Below are 12,519 nucleotides of genomic sequence, written 5' to 3'. Positions count from 1 at the left end.
GTAAACTTTATAGGGAAAAGTTACTTGTTTTTGTGATATCTACCAGCACCCAAGCGTTGTTGAAAGAGTTTTGCGACACCCTGTATATATATATATATATATATATATATATATATATATATATATATATATATATATATATATATATATATATATATATATATATATATATGTAGTTTCTTGCTGGCAGCTTACAAACAAATATATAATAAGAAAATGGGGAATTATATGCAGATTGTGGACTGAAATTAAATTTTCTTGGCATGGCCATTTTTACTATTTATTGTGGGAAATATTGACCTGACCTGGAAATTGAATGTTGAAATTGCGTCCACTGTTATTCAGTCAATATACTTTGTAAATTATTTGGACGAAGTTAGAATGAACGTATAGTGTTCGAACGAACTGATGTAAAGAAATTATATTCATTATTGTTATATGCGTCTTGTCCAAGTTGACAGTTCAAATAAAAGTAGGTTAACATTGTATCCTTTTTTTCTTTGAGTTAAAATATGAACTTTTCAGGGGTGAAAATACTTAGAAGCTCATCGTAACTTAGAACGTAGAATAGGTGACTGGATTGAAAGGAACTAGACGATTCCTCCATATTTCCGATAAGTTTGCGTTAGCATTCGTTCGATACAAATTGGGTTCTTTTCACCGGAAGGTGAACACGATCCTAAGCAGCGGCGTCGATACGGGTAATTAGTGGGCATACAGCAAATGAGTGTAGTAGTAGTCTTGATGAATCGCTTCCACAAGTAACACGTATGACGTCATGTAATCATAGCTTGCTTTTTTACGGATACTTCATGCGTAGTAGTAATCTTGGAATATCAAGTACTTACGTGATATTTACGACCAACTTTTGATAGTAACCTTGCTTTAAGAATTTTGGCTTATTGTTTGATACTAAATAGCGGAATCAACAAGACTGCTCGCTTACTATAACAAATTCTAGTATTCCATGTTAGAAAGTAACTGGGATTAAAAGGTACTCGTAGCAATACAGAAGTATGATAGCAGATGTATAAGGCGATTCCGAATCGAGGGTAGTAGATGTTTGAAGATTGCTGGTTACATTAAAAAATTACGTACTTTATTTATAAAGGTTTTGATCAGAAATTAACATCTCTATTCACTCACTACATTAGGAGGCTATCTAAGTGTAAAAGGTTATAGTCATATTTAGAAAAGAAGGATAGCTTCGATTATAAGTAAGTAATTGCCAAAAAAAGACTGTAGCTGAGCAATTAAACTAAATACCCACTACGAAAAGATGGAAGTATTATATAAGTAAGTAACCACTACAGTGCGTGGAAGTTATTTAAAGGCAGCGTGTGAATACAGTAGTGAGTGGATTGTATTTTTGTGAATAATATGTGCTGTGTTGCGTAGTGAACTTAAATGAGGGACATAATTAACAAACTGTCTATTCAGCTTACGTATGACGATAAGCTCCAAATCGTTGTGGATTTTTATTTTATGTCCACTTTATGCACACATAAGCTAATGGGGATCGAACCTACACTTAATGTGGTATCCGAACCACAATGTATCGAACCCGGACCCCTTAGTTTCAAGGCAACGACGTTACCACCGCGCCAACGAAGTGGCCCCGATCTTCGAATCGTGAAAATGGGTAGGTAGAAGTTTCATTCTCGTATATAGGCCTACATAAAAATTCACAATATGAGCCTCTTATTTATGCAAATAAGAATTAAATTCTTTCCTTAGTGACATAGTGTAGGCTACATTTCCATATTTTATTTATGAGGTATATATTTTTAATGACAATGTCACATCACTTCAACCCCCCACCCCAAATGAGCTAAAAGAAATATCCCACCAGCAAATTTTTGCCCATTCCAACACTATGATATGGTGGATAGCCCAGGTTTTTTACCCAGTATACGCCACTGATGAAAGTGTTAACGTTTTCAAAAGTCACTAACATATAATCATTATGATATGCAAACCTATATGTAAATAGAGCAACCATTAGAAACAAGCCAGGCAACTAACCGCATTTGTACTAGAGCGCTCTCCTGTGCACCTGTGGTCTACAAAGTAAGCACCGGACGGAACTGGCGTACTTCCACTTGCCACGTGGACCAGCATGAATAATTAAACCAGAAACTAATCATAGCTACAATTTGACTTGTCTAGCGCAAACCTTGCTTGCCCGAGAAGTGCAACATGGAAAGACACTTGTATCACGCCTGTTGGTCCCGGACAACCCTGTGTATTATTGAGCGTAGCTTCGCACCCAACATTGTATAATATAAAATACATGACTGGATACGCGTTGTGTGGTAGAAATGAGACTCTAAACTGGATTAACATTTAAAGGGTGAACTCGGGTGGATAATTTCATGACAGGCTACACGAGGACATCTAAACTTTTTGAGATTTTTGGTGGACGCTGTGTGTTGTAAAGGGTGTCCCAATAAAAGCGACTGATTTAATACCGGCTAGATTGAGAGCGCGTTGTTTTAATGTCTGCTGTCGAACCTGTTTCTTCAAATTTCTTGATCAACTTGCGAACTTAGGTGCACATTCACGTCCAAGGATTGCACAACGCTTGCTTACAGTCTCTGCATAACACTCGCCATTCTTGGATTGAGTTTTCACTATCAAAACTCGATGTTCCTTTGCGTAACCCTCCATGTCAACTAAGCTGCAACAATCACTGATAAAGGTATTGTTAGAACATGTTGCGTAAGTCAAACTTGGCATCCTTCAATCGGAGCATTTACCCGTTGTAATGATGTAAAAATATTTGTCATTCTTCTTTAAAAAAGTGTTCTATTCAGCATATTAAATCCGTCGCTTTTATTGGGACACTCTTTACCTAGTTAGCTGTAGTTCTATCGATTTAGTTCTATCTATTCAATAAGGAGGAACATTCCATTTTCAGTTCATTCAGGAAAAGAGCAGATATGCTCAGTTCCAGGAATCTATGGAGCAAGGCCGCGCGTAAGGGTAGAGAATGGAAGAAAGCCACTGGGCGGAGCAAAGAAGTGCGCACTGCTGCAAACGGCAAACACTTTTCTCTCTCACGAGTTTATTGGTCGAGCCCTCTGGAGTCACTACTTGCGCAGATGACTTGTTTTCCTTCGCTTCCTCCAGAGACTGCCGGGACGGAGAATAGTTCTTGTTCTTTTAGAAAAAGAATACCATAGCTTTACAGAAGTTTCAAAACGTGTCATTTATCTCAAGGCCAGAACGAATGCTCTTAGTGCTGCATATGCTCATACCAACAATACCTGTTCCAAACTCCAGAGCAGTCAATAGTTTTGATCACAACATGCCCTGCATTTTTAGGCAAAACAGAACAAACAACCTACCACCTTGGCGGAGTTGTTAGCACGGCGCTCTACGACGCCAGATGTCCTGGGTTCGAATCCCTACATCGGTATGGGTCTTTGTGTCACATTATCCTCACCTTCGCGATTAATCAAAAGTGGCAGAAAAGCGAAGTAAAATCAATCAATCAAAGACCATGCTATTCCTTTAAGTATTTAATCTCGGTAAGTCAGTTTTACATTAATGTAAAATTGAAAAGACATGTTGTACGCCCACTTTATGCGCAGAGTAATAGCACAGGGGCAGGAAGGGGCAGGAAAACAGTGCATTGACTTCCCGCTGAGAATCGCCACTCCCAACAAGTTTTGTAATAATCCGTTGAGAGGCGCTGAGAGGCACCACTCGCACTCTTGCTTCCACTTAATCTGCCAGAAAGAATAAGAGATGGCGCTGCTGTATTTCACCTCTGTCGAGGTCAAAAATTGACGTGATGGGGGTTCACGACAAAACGCCCCCCTGCGATTCTGCGAAGCTTCTGTGCTTCGGTGGCTTCGCTATTGAAAATTGACGTGAAGGCGTGACTTTTACTATATACCCTTATCTGTGGTAATAGGGGTTGGATCTACAGTAGGGTGTATCGAAAAAAACTTTTTTTCGAAATGTTAAGGTGGCTAGTGCGGAAAAGTGGCCATTTGTGATCAAAAACATGTATGATTTTTTTCAGATTTTTTGGAGGTCGTTTAGGTGTCGCGCATCGACCTTGAAGTTTTGATAGTGATTTGGTTATGCAACACGCACAACAATTTCACAAAAATGTCATTATTTGGCTATTTCATGTGTTTTTTTCTGCATTATGGTCGTTTATTGTTTTGTTTATGGCAAATATGTTACATTCGTGCCTTGGGGGTGGTTTCCTATGCTGTTTACGTATGCTTTTGGTCAAAAATTGTCAATTTGAGGCTAAAAACTCCATATTTTTCTATTGATGGTTTCCAATTGGTTTCGACTGTGTTTTATTCGAAGGTTTTCCGATATAAAAGACTAAATAAAATATTTTGGCTTTCTAATTGCTAACAGTTCCTCAATTACTGTCCAGCGCTTCGCTTATTTTCATAGCTTATTATGCCTTGAAAATAACCCAGAGCTCACCACGAGGAGGTGGCTGGACTGCGAGCTCCACCCACCCAAATGATGTTGGCAAACATAATTTTACTAAGGAGCAGGCCAAGATTTTCTTCTAGTTTTCTCCTTGAACTTTATAGTCACTTTTTGTTCGAAATGTCGGCATATGTTCTCTAGATTCCAATTTCGCTTTGATGTAGCCATCACGTGCGCTGGCGCCGAAAACGAAAGAAGCAGTCCCTGTGTGGCAGGGGAAGTCTTGAATTTCCGCTATTTTTTGTTTTTAATGTAGTCATCTGCTTCTTCATTTGTAATATTATTGGTCAACGGAGCTTCGTGGAGGGAGCACGAAGCCCAATCAACCATGTCATAGTATTGGTCTGCATTAAAATTGATGGTTGGTAAAACAAAAGTGCGAATTCTTTTGCCTTTTTTCAATCCTCTTGCTTTCTTAATTCTTTGCCAACCAAGACTTCTTATTTCTGGGTTTTGGTCGGTTATTAAAGCCAGCGGGAGATTTTCAGGATGGGCCAAGAATGCGTTTTGTTGAATGATCCTATTAATCAGATCTCTCAAGTGGTGTGGGAGAAATCGGGACAAGTGGATCAAATTCCAGAGGTGTCGGGCTCCGTCAGTTATCGATGGTTCCTTCTTGATCCCAAACCACACCGGTGCGTACACCTTCATCATGTAGTATGTGGAATTTGATCTACTTGTCCCGATTTCTCCCACACCACTTTAGAGATCTGATGTATGACATGGTTGATTGGGCTTCGTGCTCCCTCCACGAGCCTACGTTGGCCAATAATATTACAAATGAAGAAGTAGATGACTACAATAAAAACAAAAATATAGCGGAAATTCAAGACTTCCCCTGCCACACACAAGGAGTGGAGCGACATGTGAAAATTATCACAGAGGCTGCTTGTTCCGTTTCGGCGCCAGCACACGTGATGGCTACATCAAAGCGAAATTGGAATCTAGAGAACATATGCCGACATTTCGAACAAAAAGTGACTATAAAGTTCAAGGAGAAAACTAGAAGAAAATCTTGGCCTGCCCCTTAGTAAAATAAATTATGTTTGCCAACATCATTTGGGTGGGTGGAGCTCGCAGTCCAGCCACCTCCTCGTGGTGAGCTCTGGGTTATTTTCAAGGCATAATAAGCTATGAAAATAAGCGAAGCGCTGGACAGTAATTGAGGAACTGTTAGCAATTAGAAAGCCAAAATATTTTATTTAGTCTTTTATATCGGAAAACCTTCGAATAAAACACAGTCGAAACCAATTGGAAACCATCAATAGAAAAATATGGAGTTTTTAGCCTCAAATTGACAATTTTTGACCAAAAGCATACGTAAACAGCATAGGAAACCACCCCCAAGGCACGAATGTAACATATTTGCCATAAACAAAACAATAAACGACCATAATGCAGAAAAAAGACATGAAATAGCCAAATAATGACATTTTTGTGAAATTGTTGTGCGTGTTGCATAACCAAATCACTATCAAAACTTCAAGGTCGATGCGCGACACCTAAACGACCTCCAAAAAATCTGAAAAAAATCAGACATGTTTTTGATCACAAATGGCCACTTTTCCGCACTAGCCACCTTAACATTTCGAAAAAAAGTTTTTTTCGATACACCCTAATCTACAGTTTAAACTGTAGTGTGAACTACTGTGCAACATGTCTAGGGAGGGATTAGAACACTTTCTGGTAATTATTGCTTGTTCTTATCCATCATCATACGTCTACCTATCTACCTGTTTTAATTACTGAGATATGCACAGATTACGTAAATCATTTATAGTGTTACTTTCTTTTTATTTTGTGATTCCTGAACAATCCAGTATCTTCAAGTGTGATAATATACAACGCAACCCCGAATAATCACTTGAAGTTCAATTAAATTCGTATGGTTTTACTTATGGCTTTAGTTACGACCACCGGTGCAAGTACGCATGCGTTAACTGGACGAGTCCAATGGCAAGATAGGGGTGACTGCTAAAAATGGAACTTATTCGCGGAACTCCGGATATATTCCTGTATTCCCTTATTGCACGGAGTAGTAATAAGAGACTGGTGGTAACCCAGGCCAATGTTATTGGTCGATATTGATGAAAGGAAAAATATTTTGATTCTACAAGCCAGAATAATGTAGGGTTTTCTGAGGATCAAATTTCATCTTTCTAGCGCGACTAGTTCCTGAGATATCCATACTTCAGCTTCCGATATTTGAACTGTAATGCAGCTAAATAATATTTATGACAAACGTTTGTACACTTATTTCACATTACGCTTCATTGGACCATGCTTTGAGATTAATGAACTAAATTAGATAAAAAATTTGAAATTTTGCAACTCGTCGCTTTACCATATAAATTAATTTCGTTGTTGCCTCCCTTCCTCACGTTCGGGGTAAAAGAATCAATATTATCTCGTGGCTCGCACCTCCCCCCCTCCTTTGTTTTTCAAACACCAAATTATCAGGGAAAGTTTAACACGGTTGGAAAACCTCTTTGTCGTGTTCACTGCATCACCACAAATTTGTTGTTCCAACATTGATGTTCCATAGTCTATAATGGCGATTGTTTCACTAAAAAGGGGGGGGGGGTATGTTGAAGTGATAAAAACGGCATTTTTTCGTTAAACTACCAGACAATGAACGATGCTCGGATGTCATTCACTTTGTTATTGAAGACTGCTCTTTCAGAAATCCAGTTCGTCGAATCTGTATTAGCATGGGTAATTGTCCATACATAGCAGTTTTTCAAAAATTAAACATACACTAATTGGGAGTTAAATTGAGAAAAGAAAATTACAAAGTGATTTAAAATTCCCTTAGCACTACCTATAAAACGTAAACAACTTAGGCTGGGTACAAATGGTCATGATAGGAACAGATTAGGCCTAAGGGGAACAATATTAGTGTGTTCCATGCGTTGGTGGAAGTTCTGGAACGTCCTGATCATCGCCTGTCGTTGACTGATCCTGTCTTCCGGAACTTTTGGAGTAATTGTGCAACTGTAACATGCTACACTGGATCTCGTTGGGGGTATCGTTAATTAAAATCATTTGCAATGTCATGTAAAATTCTGTCCCCTAACAACAGTACGATCTCGATGCGTTCCCACGCGTTAGAAGCATTCTGGAACTGTTTTTCTCACACCTGGAAAATTAGACATTTGTTAGAAACATGCAGTTATAACCTTCACCTTTGAATTTCTCGTGAAATTTTAGCTTGATTTTATGTATGACATCTAGAAATTTTGAGTTTAATTCAATATGGCGAACGTTCGCTTGGAACACACCAATATGGTTTCTCTAGGCCTAACCTGTTTCTATCATGACCAATTATACCCCGCCTATAACTCCTTTACATTTTATAGGGAGTGCTATGTAGATTAATTGATTGATTGATTTAGTGTTTTAAGTCCACTTTATGCACAGTAAGGCTAATCGGGACTGGACCTAGAGCTTAAAGTGGGATCCGAACCACTATGTGTTTCCGCCGGGTATCGAACCCGGGACCCCTTGATTACAAGGCGACAACGCTACCACTGCTGTGTAGAAGCATATGTGTGCTTGTGAAGGTTATGTGTACCACGCTGTTCTGTACAGTTTCCGGTCGCTTTCCTTTGCAGATTGAAGACCGGGTGGTCGGTGAAGACGCAGCAGCTGCGCTCCTACAGCCGGCAGGAGTCCCTGAGCGACCAGGAGCAGGAGGCCATCCTGCAGGTCATTAAGAGGGCGGAGATGCTGGAAGTCACGGAACAGGAGAGAGTCGGGTGAGTTCTCCCGTTTCATCTCATTCAGGAAATCTAATTCCCGGCGGAAGCGGGTCGAGAGGACATTAACATTCTAAATCTGGAGCAGGCACCTGCCGCGCTCCCACTCGGCTGAACGGGAGATCGACTTTTCTCAGGAATTGTTCGAAAACTCTTCTCAGCTTTAGTATCATGGTCAGTAGCGCTGAAAAATAGTCTTGTCAATTCCCCCATGGCTTATACAGGATGTCCTGGAAGTCCTCGTACCCCAAGGTTATATGAGGACCAGAGGAACGTAACTCCAAAAATGAGGTTTTCTGAATAACTCTCTTTGGAGTCAGATGAATACTTCTAATTCTTAGCAGTAAGCTGGAGTCACGTATATCTAATTAACTGACTCTTTTTAAGAGTCAGACATATTCCTAAGAATACATTATTTCCTCTCACCTGAAAATTTGATAAATTGGAGTTAGGTCCCTCTGATTTTCACACGATGATATTACTTATGTGCATACATATTATCTTTCAATTATGCTTTAATATTATTTTGATGAAAATTGAAACTTTAAAGCCTTTGGGGGGTCATCTTAAAAAAAGTGCATTTGAGCTGAAATTTTGCAAGGAACACTTTTTTTAATACATTGGAACAATGTGTGTGTGTGTGAGACATGTAGGCCTCCCAAAAGACCTAGTTGGCATGGGTGTTCTTTCATTAATTTTATCATACCATCATCCTCATCTTCGCGATTAGCCAAAAGTGGCAGAAAAGATAAACAAAATAATCCAAGTCAATCAGCTTATTTGCACCTTTCCTTTCGTAATAGGCGATGTTATTTTATTGTTGCTTTTGCAGAACAACTGACAAACAACCCGAGTCATCATTTTTTTCTCGTCTGTTTCCAGCACGCACCAGAGGGTCCCGCATAGCCTTGCAATGCCCCCGCATCGTTACGCGCAACAGCCGAACTTTCTCACACCCACGTGAAGATGGAAGATAAACACAGCCTCCTTCCTCTGTTGTTTGTCTTGATCTCGCTTCGAGATTCTTTTCCTGCCACTCGGTGTGAATTGGGTGTTTACACTGGCAACCGCCGACCCCCATCCTGCAGAGGGAACCGCATTTCTCACGAGCCTCCGTGAAGGAAAAGTCTGTGGATGTTTTTCCAATGATATTCCTCTTGAGATAAAAGGAAGAGATGGTAGAATAACAGAGGAAACTGGTGAACTTCCTTAACTACCGCTGCAACTCTGTTCTTTTTTTATATATTTTGCCACCTCGTTTTGGAGATGTTACACCTCAGTGGCTACAGTAGACAAAACCCTTTTTTTGACGAGCACCTCTGCGATTGTCCGATTATTATTATTTATTACTGAAAAGCATGGCTGAAGGTTGGAAAGCACGGTGCTCCTACCTACACATCTCGCCTACAGTCAGTGCAAAAGAGGGTGGCAAGAATTATAGTAGGCGTCGACCACGTCACTAGGAATGTGGAGGTGTTAAGTCCTAGCAACTACAGACTCGCCATCCCAACCAGATGATTTAGCAAAAGGACAGGTAGAACCAGTTAGAACTTATAAACTACCACGTTTACAGTAAAACAATTGAAATTGTCATGTAACTCATGGAACCACACTCCTGACGATGATATTATACCAAGTATAATATTTTCTTAGCAAGCCAAGGAACAATCACCAGGCATAGTCATCTTAACTGGAACTCAACACAGCACAAACCCGACAGATATTGGAATGCGACTGCAGCATGAGAGAAAATTCTTAAGCAATCTATCCATGAAACAACGAGTTAAAGTGAGAGTAGACGAAATGACACAGGGAAGTGAAATTGGGAGAGGAGTACCAGCAGTGTATCTAGAATTTAAAATCTGGAGGGGCTGAGTTTCGTACTTAGGGGGCGAAAATGACCCTGTATTGAACCTTTGTAAAAAAATGTACGGGGTGGTTGAGGATATTTTTGGTGTGTTAAAGGGATTTGTGGATATATCACTGAGGAGTACGGCAGGGATGCTGCCTGTGAGCTACAATATTCAACATCTACTTAGAAGAATTAGTGCAGAAGTGTTTCCAGATTGAGGGAGGTATTAATAGGAGGAAGACCGCATGGCCTTGGACGCTACAAACACTACTATAAGCTTTATAAATGTAGCTATGGCGAAAAATGGGGGGTGTGAAATGGACAAAGTAAAACTGTGTTGGAAAGAGTTGGTGAAAGAAGAGCAATACTGGAAGTGATGAAGAAAAGAAGAATGGCTGAGACACTAGATAAGAAGGAACTACCTGCTAGAAGGAATGGTTAAAGAGGAAGATGATATCAAACTATATATATATATTATAGCCACGTCGCCGTAGCAGCCGGCGCGGGAACCGGTTTTATGGCAGTCGCCCGCAGTTAACAGCCAATTAGGCCTACCGTTGCCAATCCCCCCTTCCAGAAGCAGCCAGCAGGGCAACAGTAGTTTTGCGCTGTGAATGGGGGGTCGGTTACTAGCCTGACCCGGGTATAATACTCGGCTGGACATGTGGCCGACATCAATGAGATCCTTCTCGAAATTTCCTCTTTCAAGACACCACTGATATTCCAAAAGCTGAAAAATTACTTTTGCTTAGAATTATTTGTAGAACATTCACGAGAGTCTTGTTGTGGTTTTATTTCGCTGTTGTCTAGATATTCGCAATAGTTCAATAGCAGAGGCGTATATTCGGGGCTATCTAGACTATCTGCGAAGCCCAGACTCAGTGAATAAAATACACAATAAATATCTATCAGAAAATGTGAATAAAATTGTTCGTTTCAATAAGAAGATGAACCTGATTTCTTAGAGGAGTTGGAAACATTGCCCGCTTTCTTTGAATTTTCGAGACGACTGGCCCATCGCCGGCGGGCAACTCCACGGGGGTCACCGTGGTCAAGTTTGACAGGACCCCGATCAATGTTACAAACCAATTTTTCCCAGCATGTAATTTCCCCAGGACCGGGGAATTGTGGAGCCAAACTGTTACAGGAGAGAGAACAGGGTTGCATATGGCTGGGGAAAAACCCCTCTGAACTTCCTCAACAGTCTGGGTCAATGTTGCAAACCAATTTTTCCCAAGAATGGGGAATTTTGAAGCCAAATTATCGCAGCAAGGGGAAAGTGTGTCACATGCAGGGACAAGAACATCATTGAACGCTTGCAGAGGAGTTGAAAAAGAGGTCGGTGACCTTCAAACAAATAGAGATACAGTGGGGAGTAGAAAATTATTGGCTGAGCGGGAATAGTTTGAGTGCATCTAAAAATTACCGAAATGAAGGACCAGTTCTAGTCTAGATCGCGTCGAGTGGTCTTGGCGCGTGGAATTTATTTAGAGGCCGCGTGTGAATACAGTAGTGAGTGGATTGTATTTTTGTGAATGATATGTGCTGTGTTGTGTAGTGAACTGAAATGAGGGACATAATTAACAAGCTGTCTATTCGGCTTACGAATGACTATAAGCTCCAAATCGTTGTTTTTTCTTGTATGTCCACTTTATGAACAGATAAGCTAAAGGGGATCGGACCTACAGTTAAAGTTGTATGTAAACCACCATGTATCGAACGCGGGACCCCTTAGTTTAAAGGAAACTACGTAATCACTGCGCCAACAAGGAGTACCCGAACTTAAAATCATGAAAATAGGTAGGTTGAAATTTTATTTTTATTCTCGTATATATGCCTACATAAGATTTCACAATATGGACCTCTCATTTATGCAAATAAGAATGAAATTCTTGAAATCCCTTCCTTACTAACAGTGTATATTTCCATGTTTTATTTATGAGGTATATATTTTTAATCACAGAGTCACATCACTTCAACCCGCCACCCCAAATGAGTTAAAAAAACAAAAACACCCCCACCAGCGAATTTTTGTCCGTTCGAGCACTATATGGTGCGATAGCCCAGGTTCTTAACCCAGTATACGCCACTGTTCAATAGGCTTGCGTAGCTCGAAACAGCCAATTAGACAGATATGTTCTTGAAATTTGTCCCGCTCTTATGTTATTTAAGGCCCGGATCACTTTAATATACAGACATTTTAATTTTTTTTTAAAAAAAGGAGGAAATGGGTACAAGCATTCATTCATACCTCTTTACCTTTTTACTGGTTAAAGATACGACGAAAAAACCTTCACCACTGCATTTCTCGTGAAATTCTAGCCTGATTTGATATTCATATCACCCCCTTCCCATTTTTTTTGTCGAATTCAATATGGCGGCCAACAATATGGCGGACTTCGGCTTGACACACACAACTATAGTTCCCCTTGGGCCTAACCT

The 12,519-nt window shown here is 40.1% G+C and overlaps 1 protein-coding gene across 3 annotated transcripts in view; it reads left to right on the top strand.

The window, feature by feature from the left end:
- Positions 1–12,519, top strand: part of Rph (Rabphilin) — a 282,167-nt gene that overhangs the window by 198,673 nt on the left and 70,975 nt on the right. For 2 of the 3 annotated variants that reach the window (XM_083128582.1, XM_083128581.1), the window contains exon 3: positions 8,082–8,225. The exons of the other annotated variant lie outside the window; for it this stretch is intronic. In XM_083128582.1, the coding sequence (XP_082984708.1) occupies positions 8,082–8,225 (144 nt within the window). The remainder of the gene's footprint in view (positions 1–8,081; positions 8,226–12,519) is intronic. 3 annotated transcript variants of the gene reach the window in all.

The sequence above is a fragment of the Lepisma saccharinum genome, chromosome 9, assembly GCF_977018435.1.
Source record: "Lepisma saccharinum chromosome 9, izLepSacc3.1, whole genome shotgun sequence".
Classification (NCBI taxonomy): domain Eukaryota; kingdom Metazoa; phylum Arthropoda; class Insecta; order Zygentoma; family Lepismatidae; genus Lepisma; species Lepisma saccharinum.
This window is presented reverse-complemented; position numbering and strand designations above follow the sequence as displayed.